At 42.5% G+C, this 21,511-nt stretch overlaps 1 protein-coding gene across 1 annotated transcript in view; it reads right to left on the bottom strand.

Annotated features, from left to right (window-relative positions):
• LOC126175012 (ATP-binding cassette sub-family G member 1) overlaps positions 1–21,511 on the bottom strand; it is a 466,189-nt gene that overhangs the window by 63,549 nt on the left and 381,129 nt on the right. The window contains exon 7 of the mRNA XM_049921499.1: positions 20,047–20,211. Within this exon, the coding sequence (XP_049777456.1) occupies positions 20,047–20,211 (165 nt within the window). The remainder of the gene's footprint in view (positions 1–20,046; positions 20,212–21,511) is intronic.

Genomic DNA, 21,511 nt, shown 5'->3' with positions numbered 1-21,511 from the left:
GTATCAGAGTTGATCGTCGCTCCACGAGGGAGAACATCAAACAAAATAGTCCCACGAGAGTTCCGGAAGACCGTCCCCGGGTCATTACAGGTTGAGGATGCGGCTTCAGCCTTTTTCTTCGGAGGAGAGATGGTGTGGCACCACTTCATGGATTGCCGTTTTGGTTCCAGTTCGAAGTTATCAACCCATGTTTCATCGCCTGTGACGATGTACGACAAACAGTTCCCATGATCGGGCTCGTAACGCGCAGGCACAGACGGTCCTTTGTTGCTCTTTATGGTGTTCTGTTAGGCGTCGCCGGCCGGAGTGGCCGAGCAGTTCTAGGCGCTTCGGTCTGGAACCGCACGACCGCTACGGTCGCAGATTCGAATCCTGCCTCGGACAATGATGTGTGTGATGTCCTTTGAACCAGACTGAGATTCATTGGAAGAATCCTAATGAAATGCAATCCGAAATCAAACGAAGTAGGTTACAGTACGCTTGTTCGCCCACTGCTTGAATACTGCTCAGCAGTGTGGGATCCGTACCCGATAGGGTTGATAGAAGAGACAGAGAAGATCCAACGGAGAGCAGTGCGCTTCGTTGCAGGATCATTTAGTAATCGCGAAGGCGTTACGGAGATGATAGATAAACTCCAGTGGAAGACTCTACAGGAGAGACGCTCAGTAGCTCGGTACGGGCTTTTGTTGAAGTTTCGAGAACATACCTCCACCGAGGAGTGAAGCAGTATATTGCTCCCTCCTACGTATATCTCGCGAAGAGACCATGAGGATAAAATCAGAGAGATTAGAGCCCACACAGAGGCATACCGACAATCCTTCTTTCCACGAACAATACGAGACTGGAATAGAAGGGAGAACCGATAGAGGTACTCAAGGTACCCTCCGCCACACACCGTCAGGTGTCTTGCATAGTATGGATGTAGATGTAGATTTTGTTAGGCGTCGAGGAACCCAGCAGGCATACACCCCAACTGATGGGTGGGTGTGTCAGCACATGCAACAGAAACCTAAAGTTGTGCAGCAATGTGTTTGGTTGTGATCCATCGATCAACGTCTGCACGTTCCAGCACACCAGTCACACCTGTGGACGGTCCGCGGGGGAGCTGGAGATGGTTCAAATGGCTCTGAGCACTATGGGACTTAACAGCTATGGTCATCAGTCCCCTAGAACTTGTTGTTGTTGTTGTTGTGGTCTTCAGTCCTGAGACTGGTTTGATGCAGCTCTCCATGCTACTCTATCCTGTGCAAGCTTCTTCATCTCCCAGTACCTACTGCAACCTACATCCTACATCTGAATCTGCTTAGTGTATTCATCTCTTGGTCTCCCCCTACGATTTTTACCCTCCACGCTGCCCTCCAATACTAAATTGGTGATCCCTTGATGCCTCAGAACATGTCCTACCAACCAATCCCTTCTTCTGGTCAAGTTGTGCCACAAACTTCTCTTCTCCCCAATCCTGTTCAATACTTCATTAGTTATGTGATCCACCCATCTAATCTTCAGCATTCTTATGTAGCACCACATTTCGAAAGCTTCTAGTCTCTTCTTGTCCAAACTATTTACCGTCCATGTTTCACTTCCATACATGGCTACACTCCATACAAATACTTTCAGAAATGATTTCCTGACACTTAAATCTATACTCGATGTTAACAAATTTATCTTCTTCAGAAACGCTTTCCTTGCCATTGCCAGTCTACATTTTATATCCTCTCTACTTCGACCATCATCAGTTATTTTGCTCCTCAAATAGCAAAACTCCTTTACTACTTTAAGTGTCTCATTTCCTAATCTAATACCCTCAACATCACACGACTTAATTCGACTACATTCCATTATTCTCGTTTTGTTTTTGTTGATGTTCATCTTATATCCTCCCTTCAAGACACCATCCATTCCGTTCAACTGCTTTTCCAAGTCCTTTGCTGTCTCTGACAGAATTACAATGTCATCGGCGAACCTCAAAGTTTTTATTTCTTCTCCATGGATTTTAATACCTACCCCGAATTTTTCTTTTGTTTCCTTTACTGCTTGCTCAATATACAGATTGAATAACATCGGGGAGAGGCTACAACCCTGTCTTACTTCCTTCCCAACCACTGCTTCCCTTTCATGTCCCTCGACTCTTATAACTGCCATCTGGTTTCTGTACAAATTGTAAATAGCCTTTCGCTCCCTGTATTTTACCCCTGCCACCTTCAGAATTTGATAGAGAGTATTCCAGTCAACATTGTCAAAAGCTTTCTCTAAGTCTACAAATGCTAGAAACGTAGGTTTGCCTTTCCTTAATCTTTCTTCTAAGATAAGTCGTAAGGTCAGTATTGCCTCACGTGTTCCAGTATTTCTACGGAATCCAAACTGATATTCCCCGAGGTCGGCTTCTACTAGTTTTTCCATTCGTCTGTAAAGAATTCGCGTTAGTATTTTTCAGCTGTGGCTTATTAAATTGATTGTTCGGTAATTTTCACATCTGTCAACACCTGCTTTCTTTGGGATTGGAATTATTATATTCTGCTTGAAGTCTGTGGGTATTTCGCCTGTTTCATACATCTTGCTCACCAGATGGTAGAGTTTTGTCAGGACTGGCTCTCCCAAGGCCGTCAGTAGTTCCAATGGAATGTTGTCTACTCCGGGGGCCTTGTTTCGACCCAGGGCTTTCAGTGCTCTGTCAAACTCTTCACGCAGTATCATATCTCCCATTTCATCTTCATCTACATCCTCTTCCATTTCCATAATATTGTCCTCAAGTGCATCGCCCTTGTATAGACCCTCTATATACTCCTTCCACCTTTCTGCTTTCCCTTCTTTGCTTAGAACTGGGTTTCCATCCATGTATACAACCTTCTATCATGATTGTTAAACCAAGTGTTAGCTATGATTAAGTTGTGCTCTGTACAAAATTCTACCAGGCGGCTTCCTCTTTCATTTCTTAGCACCAATCCATATTCACCTACTACGTTTCCTTCTCTCCCTTTTCCTACACTCGAATTCCAGTCACCAATGACTATTAAATTTTCGTCTCCCTTCACTGTCTGAATAATTTCTTTTATTTCATCATACATTTCTTCAATTTCTTCGTCATCTGCAGAGCTAGTTGGCATATAAACTTGTACTACTGTAGTAGGTGTGGGCTTCGTATCTATCTTGGCCACAATAATGCGTTCACTATGCTGTTTGTAGTAGCTTACCCGCATTCCTATTTTCCTATTCATTATTAAACCTACTCCTGCATTACCCCTATTTGACTTTGTGTTTATAACCCTGTAGTCAACTGACCAGAAGTCTTGTTCCTCCTGCCACCGAACTTCACTAATTCCCACTATATCTAACTTTAACCTATCCATTTCCCTTTTTAAATTTTCTAACCTACCTGCCCGATTAAGGGATCTGTCATTCCACGCCCCGATCCGTAGAACGCCAGTTTTCTTTCTGCTGATAACGACATCCTCTTGAGTAGTCCCCGCCCGGAGATCCGAATGGGGGACTATTTTACCTCCGGAATATTTTACCCAAGAGGACGCCATCATCATTTAATCATACAGTAAAGCTGCATGCCCTCGGGAAAAATTACGGCTGTAGTTTCCCCTTGCTTTCAGCCGTTCGCAGTACCAGCACAGCAAGGCCGTTTTGGTTATTGTTACAAGGCCAGATCAGTCAATCATCCAGACTGTTGCCCTTGCAACTACTGAAAAGGCTGCTGTCCCTCTTCAGGAAACACACGTTTGTCTGGCCTCTCAACAGATACCCCTCCGTTGTGGTTGTACCTACGGTACGGCTATCTGTATCGCTGAGGCACGCAAGCCTCCCCACCAACGGCAAGGTCCATGGTTCTAGAACCTAGAACTACTTAAACCTAACTAACCTAAGGACGGCACGCAACACCCAGCCATCACGAGGCAGAGAAAATCCCCGACCCCGCCGGGAATCGAACCCGTGGGCGTGGGAAGCGAGAACGCTACCGCACGACCACGAGATGCGGGCCGGGAGCTGGAGATGGACAGGTTTGTGCGAATTGCTGCAATGATGATACCTCATTCAACGACTCATCATGCTTTTGTTCACTGCCATTTTGCATTCTGCAAGCGCCTATGAATATCCGCCAAAAACTTGAAAACGAAGGCTAAGTTCAATTTTTGGTGTGAGGTTTCCGCTTCTTTAGTAAAATATAGTAAAATCTACGGCTCTGAGCTTAACAATAAATAATATACCGTAAAATATTTCCGACTGTCTGTTAACAGTAATATGGTTCACGCGATAGATATCACGCTAGTTGCCTGAAATGTTAATAGTATATAATGAGCTCTAAATGAATACTTGTATGTATATTAAATAGAAAAATTGAGAGTTCTAGCTGCTATATCAATAAATATATCTTTTTTTGAGGAGGTAATGATTTACAGCTTCTATGAAATATTGAAACTTATCACACAGTCGGTTTCAGTCGTTGACAGACCATTTTCTAGTGTTAACTTTTCGTAACTGGGATTCACTGTCATGTAAAATTTTTTGAAAGACATCATGTTTACGCCAGGGACTGTAAAACGCTTTATTTCCACTATTGCAATTTCAGCCTTAGGCTATTATCAGGTGCAGATGTTTTGGCTTTAAGCCATTTCTACTTTATACATATATAAATGTGTCAGCCTGTATAAAGTTGACATGGCTTAAAGCCAAAACATCTGCACAAGATAATCGCCTAAGGCCGAAACTTCAATAGTGGAAATAAAAAGCTTAACAGTCACTGGCGTAAACATGATGTCTTTCAAAAAATTTGCTAGTGTACTTTCAAATCGTAATCAGACCCGATGTAACTCATAACCATAATAAATCATCATGGCCCAAGCCAACATCTTCATTTAACTCCAAGCAAAAGAGCATACAGCGTCCCGTAATTTAGTGACGAAGCAGTTTTCACTGAATTACGACAGACTGTATGTGTTCTGCCTTACGACTGAACGGGCAAGTTGGCTTGTGCTGTGATGATTTATAATTTTTATGAGATGCATCACATTTGATTGCTATTTCAAAGTACACCAGCGGACTGTCTGTTAACTATCGTAACCAGTAGTTTAATAAACTTTGAAATTATACGCATACGTGAAACCACGAGTTTTCAAATGCATTTTCTGCATTTGTAGGTTTATTTAAATATGTAACTGCATATGATTCAGCCACTGTAACTGGTTTAGATTTGTTAGCCATCTTTACATCCGAGTCAGGTGGTTTCGCGATAAAGTCTGCCTGGAAACTGAGAGATCGAAGTATCGAATCCCTGTCGAAACTTGGAATTTTCTGTCTGCCTTTAACCTAGCCTTCGCATCTGACGTATGTGAAGAATCGCCAGTGGAATTACTGGAGTAGTTTAGGAACACGCACGTCCCCTAAGCGGCGTATAGTTAAAATATTTGGACCGGGCCATTGAGTCACTGGGAATCATTACTGTGTAGTTACATTCTCCACCCCTAAATCTTACAGTATGCATGGGGATGTCGTCTTGTGCAAGTAAGCACAACACAGCAGTGCTGCGGCTGAACGTAGTAAATACGATCTGGAGCCAACAGTAATTTAATCTAATGTTGTTTAGTATGATATTTGCACTTTATTGTAAAGTTCAGTGCGTTAGATAAATTTTTATTCTCTCGCCTCTGACTTCCCTTCACTCACTCTCTCTCTCTCTCTCTCTCTCTCTCTCTCTCTCTCTCTCTCCCCTCCCTGTCCCCTCCTCTCCCACCCACGAAGGACCGTCGCCTTGCAAGATCGTATTGAACAAACTAATTTGTCTTTCACAATCGAAAAGTTACGCTGAGATTGAATGTTTAATGATAAAAGCCCTGTTACTATATTTAGAACTGAAGACACGATTTATTACAGAAAACGTTTACATCTGTCTTCGTATAGCTCCGGATTTTCCGCAGTGCGCGTAACGCTAGGGTGACCCCTCTAAGGCACCTTTTCCTTGTATAATGATTTTTCTTGGACTTCGCCCCAGTTTGTTTTCATTCCATGTACAACTGAGCTGTGTGGAATTTGGGAAAGTCCAGAATATATATATATATATATATATATATATATATATATATATATATATATATATATATGAAAAGTCCATTCATTTCCTAAGAGAGATAGCATACTTACTTCACACGATGTACACTACTGGCCATTAAAATTGCTTCACCACGAAGATGACGTGCTACAGACGCGAAATTTAACCGGCAGGAAGAAGAAGCTCTGATATGCCAATGATTAGCTTTTCAGAGCATTCACACAAGGTTGGCACCGGTGGCGACGCCTACAATGAGCTGACATGAGGAAAGTTTCCAACCTATTTCTCATACACAAACAGCAGTTGACCGGCGTTGCCTGGTAAAACGTTGTTGTGATGCCTCGTGTAAGAAGGAGAAATGCGTACTATCACGTTTCCGACTTTGATAAAGGTCGGATGTAGCCTATCGCGATTGCTGTTTATCGTATGGCGACATTGCTGCTCGCGTTGGTCGAGACCCAATGACTGTTAACAGAATATGGGATCGGTGGGTTCAGGAGGGTAATACGGAATGCCGTGCTGGATCCCAACGGCCTCGTATCACTAGCAGTCGAGATGACAGGCAACAGAGTCAACAGATTGGGACGTTTGCAAGACAACAACCATCTGCACGAACAGTTCGACGACGTTTGCAGCAGTATGGACTATCAGCTCGGAGACCGTGGCTGCGGTTACCCTTGACGCTGCATCACAGACAGGAGCGCCTGCGATGGTGTACTCAACGACGAACCTAGTTGCACGAATGGCAAAACGTCATTTTTTTCAGATGAATCCGGGTTCTGTTTAGAGCTGATGGTCAAATCCGTGTTTGGCGACATCGCGGCGAACGCACATTGAAAGCGTGTATTCGTCATCGCCATACTGGGGTATCACCCGGCGTAATGCTATGGGGTGCCATTGGTTACACGTTTCGGTCACCTCTTGTTCGCATTGACTTCACTTTGAACAGTGGACGTTACATTTCAGATGTGTTACGACCCGTGGCTCTACCCTTCATTCGACCCCTGCGAAACCCTACATTTCAGCAGGATAATGCACGACCGCATGTTCCAGGTCCTGTACGGGCCTTTCTGGATACAGAAAATGTTCGAGTGCTGCCCTGGCCAGCACATTCTCCAGATCTCTCACCAATTGAAAACGTCTGGTCAATGGTGGCCGAGCAACAGGCTCGTCGCAATGCCGCCAGTCACTACTCTTGATGAACATTGGTATCGTGTTGAAGTTGCATGGGCAGCTGTACCTGTACATTCCATCCAATCTCTGTTTGACTCAATGCCCAGACGTATCAAGGCCGTTATTACGGCCAGAGGTGGTTGTTCTGGATACTGATTTCTCAGGATCTATTCACCCAAATTGCGTGAAAATGTAATCACATGTCAGTTCTAGTATAATATATTTGTCCAATAAATACCCGTTTATTATCTGCATTTCTTCTTGGTGTAGCAATTTTAATGGCCAGTAGTGTACATTCGCAGCAGCAAACATGAACCACCGTCGGTTGTATTTGGAATGTCGAAATGAAAATTTGTGCCGGACTGGGATTCGAACCCGGATTTCCCGCTTTACGCGAGCGCTCGCCTTAAACGCTTCGAGCATACGAGCACTAATCACGACGAGGCCCAAATTTCCATATATTGATGTCACAACCTTTACTCGCGAGTTAAGCATAGTCCTGTACCGGAAGAACTTTTTTAAATTGAGATTCGAGGGCTTGGTATTGTCGAATATATACGAAATCGCAGTGTGTCTGTTATTCAGTAGTACGATGCTACTTTACTTCGGAGAAGACTGTGTTCAGCAACAGCATATTTGTCAAAATCACGATATTTTACATGGAGTCAGTGACTTGTGCAGCATTCTGAAACTATTCTATTTGACTGACCAATATACTGATAATTGCTACCGCAATAAAGAGGAATTTCGCTGAGCACAGCTTCTCTTTAATTTCTTTCGGCGATCGGAAAAGGATTGAATACCGAGTCCGCCCAGGACTCTGCCTATTTCATTTTCTATACCTCTACAAAACTTTAAGATAATTTATGGTTCCAGTCTGTTGAAACGGGTGCATTCAGAACTGAAAACTGTCAATGCGCTGAGGCTAGAGAGGGAACTATTAGAACAATGTTAACAGGGTGCAAGTATGGATACATGAAAATCCAGAAATTATCAATAATGTGCATGAACAACTTGTTTCTAATAAAACAAGAACGTCGTTTACTTGATCTGAGTTCCTTACGACAGATCATTCAAAGAGGGGATTTTGTTACTCAAATGTAGAGTCCGAGGGGCGCCACTTCCCTTTTTGCTATTGAATCCAAACTAAACACAACTCATTTTTTCATGTAATAAAACTAAACTACGGCGTAGCACAAGGAAAATATCGAAGTAAGAGCCCTGCATCTGCATACTGTATTTCATTCCCAAACATCAAACAGTGCTGTGCTTCACTGAATTCCAGCTAGTGCTTTCTGATTCGTAGATTTTTCTCTGGGAGGGAACTTTCAGCGGCAGACGTAAAAAATACGGAGGTTTGTTTATAAAGCGAACGAAAGTCAAAGCATCTCTAGACACAGACTCCCGGTATGTATAAGGAAACGAAGTTCGAGAGCGTACTGAATAAACTCTATTTTGTAGTTTCAGCTGGCTTCGCGGGAATACAAACATATGTACATTGCCCTCCCGCACACTGCAAACATTGATTCAGCAGCAACTAAAATGTGTTCGGCGGGCATCTGACTCGTTAACAGCAAGGTTGGAAATTGCTTATCCCAATCAAGATTCCGGTCCGGAATAAACTATTTACTTATTTTTAGAGCAAATATTTTGCTGCAAGTAGCTACCAATATGCGTAGCGACTCAATATACTCGCATGATTCAAATAAACTGATATTTGCCACTTTCACGGAGAGATTAACTGGGAGTAGCGCCCTCCTTTTTCTCTGCCCATGAAGCGCTGATCAAATAAGAGTGAATATTTGTTTTATGACTTTTCTGTAGCTTATTAGCGTTGTCTTTTCTGAAGGAAGCTGTCTAGAATTTCAGTGCTGATCTGTGTGCATTATCTAAATGAGCAAAGACTGAAAATGAAGTTACCACATCTTTCTTGGCCTCTGCAATTAACATATTTTTTACTATCAGGACACAGTTATTTCTATTGGAAAAGTGCAATGAGGTCCCTTGCGGTCCTCAAACATATCACAAGAAAGAGGAACAGTTTCATCGTGAAGAAGGGTATTGGATAATCACTCAGGATTAGTGTAATGAGAACCCTGGAAGATGATGAGATGTTTAGGATGTGAAATATCCTCCTGCACCGCGTTAGGTGCATGATCAGTCATGTATACTGCAACAGCTGAACACACGTTTTAAAATTACAGCACAGCATGCTATCAAATACAAATATTTCAGCGCCGCCGTTTCGTGCAGGGCGCCCATAATTAAAGTTCGAGTATCAAAATGCTGTATAAAGAAATCCAGTGCTCAAAATTACTCAAATTTGAACAGCGTATTATTGACGCAAGAGGAAACGTCATGGAACGAAAAAACTTAACGAAAATTTGACCAATAGATGGCGCCGTAAGCGTTGAAATATGCACACCAATAAATGCGCGGCGCACAGCTGTTCTTCAGTGAGCGTCTAGACGTCCAACTTGGCTGTCTCCACGAAGGATCGCGTGCTACTGGTAGAGCTCTTTAACAAGAACGGTGACTGTGTCGCAGTAGCCCTGCAGAATACCGAAACACTCAAGGGTAGGAAAAAAAGGCATTGGTCAGATGTCTGCTAAGGGTCTGGAAACAATGATTACAAAATTCGGAAAGACAAGTTCTTTTGAAGTGCAATGTGGCAGAGGGAGGAATGCAATTGATCCAGCGTCTGTCGAAGATGTGCCCACAGCATTGCAGGAGTGCTCATGCAGTGGTGTGCAAACGTGCAGTGCACGGGAAATCGGCCGAACGTTAGATGTGCCTGCGAGCACGGTGCATAGAATTCTACTAAACGTTCTGCATTGCTATCCATACAAAATCACACATGTTCAGGGACTGCTTCCTGCTGACCTGCCAGCAAGACAAACGGTCGCTCTGGAATTTCTTGCTCGCACAGAATTGGACAATAAATGGCCATAAAACATTTTGTGGACAGACGTGCCCATTTCTATCTCCAAGGACATGGCGATCGCAGAATTGCAGAATATGGACAACGGAAATCCCCACGCACATCACCCGTTATCATTTCATTCTGTGATGCAGTTTGACGGAATCGTTCCTCGCAGAGCAGTATTTTTTCGAGGACATGAGTACTGCGGGTCCTGTTGCCTATACTATCACTGGTAAACCCTGCTAGAGTCTTTCGCGCACCAACGTCATTTCAGGCCTTCAACACCGTGGTTGTGCGGGTAGGATCATTTTTATGTAAGATGGAGCTCTTCCGCACGTTGCACAGCCAGTGAAGCGGCTGCTGTAGAGGCATTTCGGAAATGCTAGAATAATCAGCCGTCATTTACCTGCAGCCTGGCCGTCCAGATCACCTGATCTTAATCCGTGTAACTTATGGCTGTCGGGCTATCTGAAAGATGTGTGTTCAGTCTTCCAATTGCGAAAGTAGCTGTATTGATGGCGCGCACTGCGCAGCGGCGCATTCTGAATGTGACCCCAGAGATACTCCGATCTGCTCTAGCACATGCTGTTTCTCGATTTCAACTTGTTGCAGAAAACGGTGGACGGCATATTGAACATGTCTTGCGCCATTCTCAAAACAGGTAGAAACCGATGTCATCTCGCTTTTTATGCTGTTTTTGACTCCAGGACAATTAAAAACCGATGACATTTTGCTTTTTATGCGGTTTTGGCGCCATGGCTATTGAAAACAGATTTTTTCATCCCTTGTTGTAAGACCTTGTCGCGGTTGATGGGAATACCTAAATACAGTGCCACAACTGTTGACTGCCGAACTCGCGCAGTCATGCACGTTGAACAGTACGATTGTTGTAATGTGCAACTCAAGCCTTAGCCGTCGTATTGCAATTCATCTGTCATTTGTAGCGGACCCCATTACTTACAGCACCACCTCCTGCTAAAATTATCTTTTTTTTTAATTCCATGACGCTTTCACTTCCGTTGATAATATGCTATTCAAATCTGGCTTATTTCGTGGCATTGATTCTCTTTCTACAGCCTTTTTGAAACTGGAATTTTAATTATGTACATATTGCAAATGTACACGTCTGTGACGATACAATTTGTCTCAATGTATATACAAATGATTGTTTAATGTGTGCCTGATGGTGTTCTCTTGAACAAGTAATATGAAGTTTTATAAAGCATCATTAGCCGGAAATAAATATAAATTTGTAGCACTTGCGAAATTTGCTGATGAAGTCGAAAGGAATGAAATGATATTGATTTAGCCGCCCTGTCTCTTAAGCCATTTTTCGACTAAACTTGTGACGTATGGTTTTCATCACCCGCGCCCGGGTTCCCGGGTTCGATTCCCGGCGGCGTCAGGGATTTTCTCTGCCTCGTGATGATTGGGTGTTGTGTGCTGTCCTTAGGTTACTTAGGTTTAAGTAGTTCTAAGTTCTATTGGAGTGATGACTATAGATGTTAAATCCCATAGTGCTCAGAGCCAATTTGGTTGTCATCAGGGAGCAGGAGGAGGTGGAAGATATAGGAGCGCAGTGATATGGTTTTCATTTAAGTCCAACACCTTCTCACTCCAACACCTAGCTCCCTTACACTGCACTTCCTGTAAAGGTTAAGTAATAAGGGACAGTGGGAAGACCACGAACTCATAACAGGGAAGTGATAAACCAGTGCAATATGAATACACTAAATATTCAAAAACAAGTTTAAATGCTAGGTAGCTTTCTTACAGCATGGGACATCAATCCACAATTCTGGATTAATTGTTGAATAACCGGTCCTCCGGATGAAATGTAAGCAACGTGAGGAAACAATGAAACAAGAAATACAAGTGCATTCACACCCTAAGATTCCTAACTTTTGGTAAATCATCACAAAAAACATGCAGCAAAAATTGTGACTGACAACGAGAGACGATAGATTCGGATACAAAGGGCAATTAGCACGGCAAATTCTAACCCATCAGTATTAGTGAATGATGTGCATGCAGATCACAACACAAAATGACAGAGTTTGTGATTTCGTTGGTCGAGGTCAGAGAGTACACACTCTCGTAGCACGAGAAGAATCCTATCAACGTCATTTTACATCTGAATGATTGCAAAGCAATGGAAACCGAAGTATCCATATTTTACTGACTTCGGGCATATACAGTGGAGTGCCTGCTCCGGAAGAAATAATTCCTCTAGCCAACTTTTCCACGGGAGGACCGCTGACCGTTCCAGCAGCCTTTGGACGGAGAAGCGGGTGAACACTCGATCATCTTTAAGTTGGTCACTGTGCAGTGGCTCCAGGAAGGTGACTCCCGTGAAAGAACCGTTTCCTTTCGCGCTGGTGGTCTTCATCGCGAATCTGAATGCAATGACTCTGTCTTTCACTGATAATGCCACCGTGGGACTTTTTCAATAAGTCGGAAAACTTAAAAGGTAAACATCAATAATAACGTTAATTTCCTTCGACCCTCTGTGGTGTTGCCTAGACTAGGCCATCGGGTGGTTGGGGTGTATGAATTTCGGTATCAGCAAAATAATTGATTATTCGGCTAATATCGTTAATTATTTCGCTATTGTAAGTTACTATAACATCAAGAGTGCAGAAAAAAAATGTATTCATATATGTCAAGAAAAACAAAGGAAAATTACAGATAGTCAGATTTAATCTATGGCCGCTAGCAGCATTGAACGTGAGAGAATGGTTTGATGTCGGACAGAAGGAAGAACGTCGTAAAAAACAAGTAATGTTGATAGACGAAAATAAAGTAGCCTGAATGATTCAGAAATAAAAAAACAAAAAGAATCGTAACTGGGAGAAGATGGGCGTATTTGTTAGGATTTTTGTAGAGGGGAAAACTCGCTGTACACGTTGGTTTTTGGAAACGTTATGAGGTTGATTGACGGAAGTGTTTCAGTGCGTTCTTAAACGCAAGAGGGCACTGAGCAGTCGCAGAGTGCGGGATAGCTATTTGTAGAGGTAGGCAGCAGCAACGGAAGAGTTTGCGCATGTGTTTGTTTTACGGGTAGGTACAGCTGCAATACTAGATAAGTGAGATCTTATACTTCGATTCCGACGAGATGACAGGTACTCTATCTCCGACGCGGTGTACTAGATCGCATGTGAACAGATGAAGTAGAAATACCGTGTGGCAGTCACGTAAGTTGTCTGGCCGCAGTCATCCTAGGTGGGCATATGAAGCAATGGCATGGTCAAACAGACTGATGTTTCAGGTGTAGTGCACACAAGCATCAGAAGTTAGTTCCAACCGTCTAGAGTTTTTGCTACTTGTGTCATGTTGGGTTTCATGCAATAGTGGAGGTTTGGTAGAACGAAGGATTGCACAAGCTCATGTTTCACATCTTGGTAGAAAAGGTTCCGATGTAACTGGAGGCCACAGAGGAAATTTTACCTCTTTCTCCACTTGACTATAGAATTACCTGTCCAGTCGATGTATACACCCGAATTCCTCGCTGTTTTCTGATATGATATTGAGGAACCTTTGAGAAAATTAGGACGCAGTTGTTTGCGGAATTTAGATCTGATTTCTGAAAGGACAGTCACCCGTAACTACACCAACATTATCATACGAGTACAGCACGCGAGTGAACATACAAGCGTTCATCATAATCACAACACGAAACCTCGAGATTTCCGAATGTTCTACAAACATCCACAATGGTTGATTCGAACTAGTGCCCATTTATACCCTCTCCCCACGTACAAATACATTACTGTTTATTGTCTTTTATCTGCAGTACTTTGTAACAGTGTGTATAGTACGTGGTACATAATATGTGGACAGGATGTCATTCTTTCTGACGTTCCCTTGCTTGTGTAACAAGTTTCCCACAAACAGTAACGGATGCGTGGCAAAACTTGATGCTAGTGCAGAGAAAAAAATTTGTTGGAATCTGTACACGGCTCTTCATGAGTGCCTCTGGGGTTTCAGAAGACGATTGTGTGAAAAAGACAAAAATATTGGCCAGATTTGCGCTGATTCCGTACAAAATTAACAAAGTTAATTATGTATGTAGATATATCTTCCACCCTGGGAATCGAGAACTCGACGATTTTTGCGTCTTGTCGACCATGATATTGACAGGATATCGGTCCTTGAAATCCCGTGACCTTCGAGGATAATGAAAATAGATGTATTTTTACGTGTGATATATGTTCAGATTGACTATTTTCTAATTATTTCCGTTACTTGTACTTTGAAACCGTGCTTCTTGCCGAATGTCATGATTCTAGGTCAACGGGAAGTACCCTATAACTTTTAATGAATGAGTTTGCGAGTATCAAAATGTGTGACTTAAATGATCGTATTTTGACTGCATTGACTTAGACGCTCAACTTTTTTACACTATCGAGGGTCCATAGACATTAGGACGTGACATAACTTTCAACTTGATAGTCTATCCCATCCTCGGAAAAGGGGTCTAAACAGACAGACACACAGACAGATAGACGGTCAACAAATGAATTTTTTTTCGTATGATATAATTACAAAGCAACATTTTTCGGATTTTTACTCTGTTTGTACCGTTAAAGCTTGAGTATTTTCGGGTTTCATGAGTTTGTATCAAAATAAGTGACATAAATGGCCTTATCTTTTCATCGCGTTTTATACACCGCCGACTGATCATAGACCTTAGTATGTGTCATAAATGTCAGCTTTGTATATCTACCTGTTCCTGGAAAAAGGCGTCTTAACATACAGACAGAAGGACAGTGATCCTATAACGGTTCCTTTTTTACCTATTGAGGAACGGAACCCTAAAAAGATACATATCAGTAGATATAACATCTCTCCAAGTTTCCATTCGTCACAAGCTCCGTGGGATAGTTGCAGAGCTCACCATTAGGGGGCAGATGCGTCAGAAAATATAGATAAATCGTACACTCCGTATCGAGATCGAATTAATGCCTGCAGTTAGGCAACCCAATGAACAGATTCCAAAGCGGGCTGCTGTCGTGACGTCCAGGCCAGTCGCAGCAGCGACTCCGATGAACTTACATGAACATGTAATGACGCAAGAAAATCGCGTCAGCAAAACACAATTATTTTAATTGAATCAACTGTGGGTTCTTGGTGAAACATTGTAAATTAACTAAACAAACACTGTTTTTGGCCATGTTTCACAATTTTATTATTACTATTATTGCACAACCAAGTTACGTCAAAGACCTAGGTTGTGCAATAATAGCCGGCCGGAGTGACCAGCGGTTCTAGGCGCTTCAGTCTGGAACCGCGCGACCTCTACGGTCGCAGGTTTGAATCCAGCCTCAGGCATGGATGTGTGTGTCGTCCTTAGGTTAGTTAGGTTTAAGTAGTTCTAAGTTCTAGGGGACTGATGACCTCAGGTGTTAAGTCTCATAGTGCTCAGAGCCATTTTGAACAATTTTTTTTTTGTGCAAATTCTGTCAGAGACAGCAAAGGACTTGGAAGAGCAGTTGAACGGAATCGACAGTGTCTTAAAAGGAGGGTATAAGATGTACATCAACAAAAGCAAAACACGGATAATGCAATGTAGTCGAATGAAGTCGGGTGATGCTGAGGGAATTAGATTAGGAAATGAGACACTTAAAGTAGTAAAGGAGTTTTGCTATTTGGGGAGCAAAATAACTGATGATGGTCGAAGTAGAGATGATATAAAATGTAGACTGGCAATGGCAAGGAAAGCGTTTCTGAAGAAGAGAAATTTGTTAACATTGCGTATTGATTTAAAGTGTCAGGAAGTCGTTTCTGAAAGTATTTGTATGGAGTGTAGCCATGTATGGAAGTGAAACATGGACGATAAATAGTTTAGACAAGAAGAGAATAGAAACTTTAGAAATGTGGTGCTGCAGAAGAATGCTAAAGATTAGATGGGTAGATCACATAACTAATGAGGAGGTATTGAATAGAATTGGGGAGAAGAGGAGTTTGTGGCACAACTTGACTAGAAGAAGAGATCGGTTGGTAGGACATGTTCTGAGGCATCAGGGGATCACCAATTTAGTACTGGAGGGCAGTGTGGAGGGTAAAAATTGTAGAGGGAGACCAAGAGACGAATACACTAAGCAGATTCAGAAGGATGTAGGCTGCAGTAGGTACTGGGAGATGAAGAAGCTTGCACAGCATAGAGTGGCATGGAGAGCTGCATCAAACCAGTCTCAGGACTGAAGACCACAACAACAACAATAGTAAAAATAAAATTGTGAAAAAAGACCAATAACAGCGTTTGTTTAGCTAAAAAATAATTAATGTATAGTAATGCAATTTCATGAATACATTTGTCTTGGTAACATATTTAAGTGATCAACATTTCAAGTTCACAGCTTAATGTAAGCGGCGAAATAAGCCACTGCATATGTGAAATGGTGATAAATTAATAACCGGTGTAGCCGCCAGTGTGTTGAATGCAAGCATGGAAACGTCCATGCATTGTGCTCTCCAGATGTAGTTTGTCAGATGGAGATCCATGTTTGTCACAGTTTGTCGGTCAATGCAGGTTCGGTTAATGCTGGATGTGGTTGAAGCTGGAATTGTCGTCCGATGATGTTTCATGTGTGCTTGATTGGAGGCAGACTTGGTGATCGAACAGACCAAGAGAACGTGACGGTGTTCTGTTTTAGTTAACAACAGCTCTTATGTGTCCGAGCGTTATCCTGTTGGAAAACATCCCACGGAGTACTGCTCATGAATGGGAGCACAAGAGGTGGAATTACCAGACTGACGTACAAATTTTGCAGTCAGGGTGAGTGGGATACCACGAGAGTGTTCCTGCTGTCGTACGAAATCTCTCGCCAAACCATAACTCCAGGTGTACGTCCAGCATATGCAGACAGGTCATTTGCACGTCCTCGACTGGCCTTGTTCTAACCAACACACGACCATCACTGGCACCGAGGCAGAACCAGCTTTCATCGGAAAACACAGCAGACCTGGACACTGGTGTGCTACGAGATCTCGTTTAATATCACCGAAGACGCATATGGCGGTGGTTTGGGGGTCAGTGGAATGTACGCTACACGGCATCTGGCTGGGAGCTGTCGGTTAAGTAGCCGATTTGTAACAGTTCGTAGTGTCACTGTGGTGCCAACTGCTGTTCAAATTGCTGCTGCCGATGCAGTACGATTCGCCAGAGCCATGTGGCGAACACTATGGTCACCCTCGCATTAGTGCCATGTGGCCTTCCAAAGAGCGGTCTTAATGCGACCGTACATTCTAGTGAACACAGCTGTCAGTAATCATGTACAGTGGCTGCATCCCTGCCAAGTCTTTCTGCAATATCGCAGAAGAAACATCCAGCTTTTCGTAACCCTATTACACGACCTCGTTCAAAATCAGTGAAGTGCTGATAATGGCGTTTTTGTCGCCTTAAAGGCATTCTCGACTAAAAAAAACTCATCACGTCTGACCTCAAACGTAACTAACGCTCATGACCGCTAGAGCGGGTATTTAAAGCTAACCTGATTTGGGCCCTTATATTGGCGGTGGTACCGCTACTCTTATGTGGCTCTCACGAATTTGAATAAACATCATCTTTGTAGATGTAGAAACACGCCTACCATCACGCTCCTCCTTGCTGTTGCGATTTTTTTTCCACCAGTAAATATGCGTTTGCCGTGTCACTAACGGTGCCCATATTGAGCACCTGAATGTGAGTTCAAAACCTGGACAGATCCTAAGTTCACTAACCAGGAAGGTACTTGGGCTCGAACAAACAGATCTGTGTGAACGTTTGGTTACAGGACCATTATGTACCTCTGAATGTGCTGGTGGGTGTCGTTTTTCTGCAAAACTCTGCAGTCATGCTCTAGATATCACTGTCGATGTAATTGTAGACGCCATACGCAATGCAGCAATCTTAATTATAAATGTAAATGCGGAATGTCAATAAAATGTTCCGAGCAATACGAATGACTGCAAAACGCACAGTGAAGGAATGCAAGTTGATCGCATGGCGTATTTGCACATTCTATAATATCAGTGTTGAAGGCCACGTCAATGATACTTTTGAAGTTGTTCACTGGTTCACCAATATCGTAGCCAGCGTAACGAAGCATTGGTCTGTATACTCCCGCAGATAACTGACTGTAAATGACAGAATGCATATTAATGATAAAGAATCTGTCGTGCAATTTCGGCTGCATATTACTGAAACGTAGTTTAATGAAGTCTGTTATTCTCTAGGCATATATTTTATATTGCCTGAAGAAATACACATCCAGAGGTTGTGCATATTTTTTAGTTTTAGGCGGAATGATTTTTTAAATCTACATGTTTTCCGCCAGATGCTTCCAGTAATATTCGTCCATCCTTACGTCCAGACCAGGAGTCACAAAATACTAATGACTTTCTCGACAAATGTGGATTCATAGCTGACAGACAAAACGTCTTCAGATGTTGTTTCGTCATCTTCCCACTCACACTTGCATCGACGACGCCATTTGGAGGGCACCGTGTTTCTATTTCCCTTGACACGCGGGATCCAAACTTTCCACTGGATTCTTGAAAGCAAATATAGAGTTTGTCTGCCAATCGTCCGTCCATTGATATAGCAACATCGATCGCGTAACTATGTGTTGCACAGTTAACTGATTGCAACATCGCGACAGTGTTTCTCTCCCCTTTCATGGATAGTGTTCTGTCACAAGAAAGTTCATAGTTGAACTGACTCTGATCACAGTTCCATACAGAACTAACATCGATGTTTTCTCTCGTGATATGCTCATTGACGTCAGCAACAAACGTTTGAGCTCTTTCAATCAGCTCTTCTTCGTCATCCTTATCTTTTCGTGCTTGGAGCATAGTGATACGGCGTGATGTTATCCTAAACTACTTTTTCAAATTAGTAATAAATCCTAGTGAAGCTGTAAAGTTTGTACACCCGAGATTTCTGGCTATGTCCAATGCCCAACGTTGTAAATGCCTATAATGAACGGCGGAACCGCTTTCTCGCGCTTCATCGAATTTCGCCATTACACTCTCCTTGATGGTCTTGAACAGCAGTGTACGATTTCCTTTGAAAACTGTATTTCCTTCTCTTTTCTTTGCCGCGTAATCCAGTATGTTTTTAATATTGCTTTTAGACTTCAGGTTAGGGTATCTTTTCAGAAGCTTGTCGTATGTGTCGAAACCTCTTACGTAATAATCATCGTACATGTTCTCCAGTGTGTTGTCATCAAACGCCGTGATGATACTTGCAACTTTAGCCTTCTTCTTGGGAGACGGTTGGTATTCACTGTCACTGCTTCCATCGCCTCTTCCCGCACTTGCCGTAGCACTACCGTTTGCAATGAGTTGTTCATCATTATCATCCCTATCATCATCATTATGTGTTAGTGTTACAACAGTATCTGTTTCTAACTTATGCTCATATTTCTGCACTATAATAGATACCAGAAAACATGCGAATGATTCGTCTTCTATACCAATACCATCTTCGCGAAGAAGTGTTCTTCGTAACTTCATCTCAACGAATCGCAATACATTAGCAGGATTGATTACCAATCGCCGAGCCATCTGACGCTTCAATACACAAATAATGTCACAAAACGCAACTTCAGAGGCACACTGCACCGTCTTTACTGGTTCCGACTGGCTTACCGGCAGGTCAGTGTGCAATGCGGCATGGCATACGCAGAGGCCTCTAACGGACGACTGCAGATGCGGGAGTATCACTAGTGCAATAAGAGACCTTTACATTATTTCTCACACGATTTTGGTGTACTTGTGTTTGTTCGAGCCCAAGTATATTCCTGGTGAGAAGTGTCATTTTTCTATATGATTTGTAGTTTTCGCGCAGTCGTCTGATGAAGACATGGAGGTACTTACGAATAACCGTTTACATAACAGGGTAGGCTCTGTGTCTTACCTGGAGCCGCAGCGAAGACGTTGGCTACCTGGGAGCTACCGTACTCGTCACCCGCAGTGACGGGTAGTGGGAGCTGCCACCGGTTGCGGCCGTTGTCGATGGCTGCACACAGTCGCTCCAAAACAAGCGCGTCCTCTTCGTCGGGAACTTCCAGCATCTCCACCACTGCAACACAAGGGGGAGTGCGGACTTAACACTTGCTCGTTGCACCTATACAGATAGATTTGCCATTACTTGCAGCAAAGCTCACGCTCACCGTGCACCATTTCTTCTTGTGTACTGTATCTTTCTCTACATACGGGATGTCACTTCAGCACACCGTACAATTCCTAGGATTAGTAGTTTAGTAGCTATGACGAAATATTTCATACACCTGCTTTTTCAAATTACTTCTATGAGGGGAATTACATTTTTTTTTTTTTTTTTTTTAATATCCATTCATCCCTAACCTCTTCATTCCTGAGACAGAACGGAATTGTCAGGATTTATTTTTTTCATATTTTTCAGCAAACTGATAAAATAGCACGACACAAATGCAAATGAAATACTTTTGATGATTCAGTAAGCCATAAATGGAGGTGCATATATGTGGACTAGGAGTCTCACTTATCGTGAAAAGTACTTTGCTTTGTAGTTTTTTCCTCTTCCTTCAATAAAAACATTTTATTCAGTAATAAATGTATTTTATTCGAAGCAGTAAACTGCATGTCGTAATGCACACAACAAATGTAATTAATAATGTATGTTAATATTTCTGAAATACACGATTTCCAATACAGGGAAAACATCACAAATGCAAGAAGATAATAGTCATACAATAATTTCTGGCAAGGAATAATTTGATACTACCGCTAAATAAAACCGTATGTTATGGTAAGCTTCAAAACAATTATTTTTCACAATACACAAATGCATTCCACATTTTACGGACATGTCTGTTGTCTTGAAACTGTTGCCAGGTTTCCTGCATTTTGAGGCATTTGGTAGTTGGTCAGCATTGTAAAAACTAGCTTCTGAAATCAGTTGCAACACAACTCTTCTTGGGTTTTTATTCACATTTTCTACATCATCCACATATTTACTGTCAGAGGAATTCACTGTACAAGGACGTCCTCTTCTCCTAGCTACTGGCACGACATCTTAACTTTCTCGTTGTTTACCTTTCAGTTTAACCCAGCTCAGCAGCATAATTTTCACCCAAAAACGAGAACTATGATCTGCGGTCCACGTACGAGGACCTTCAGCAAATGTGTTATTTCATAGTAACGAACAAAATTTATACAGAGCCGAACTAATTCTCAACATCTAGAATAGTTAGCGAAAGTCAGGAAACGACACAGATTCTCAGTCTAATATTTAGGAATAATAACTATTCACAAACCTCTGATATTTGTGAAAGTAACCATTTTCTGCGTACGACCGGTTGCAAACTAACTAATGAATCGTTCTTTGCAAGGTTCTGTGT

Source organism: Schistocerca cancellata, chromosome 3, assembly GCF_023864275.1.
Source record: "Schistocerca cancellata isolate TAMUIC-IGC-003103 chromosome 3, iqSchCanc2.1, whole genome shotgun sequence".
In the NCBI taxonomy this organism is placed as follows: Eukaryota; Metazoa; Arthropoda; class Insecta; order Orthoptera; family Acrididae; genus Schistocerca; species Schistocerca cancellata.
This window is presented reverse-complemented; position numbering and strand designations above follow the sequence as displayed.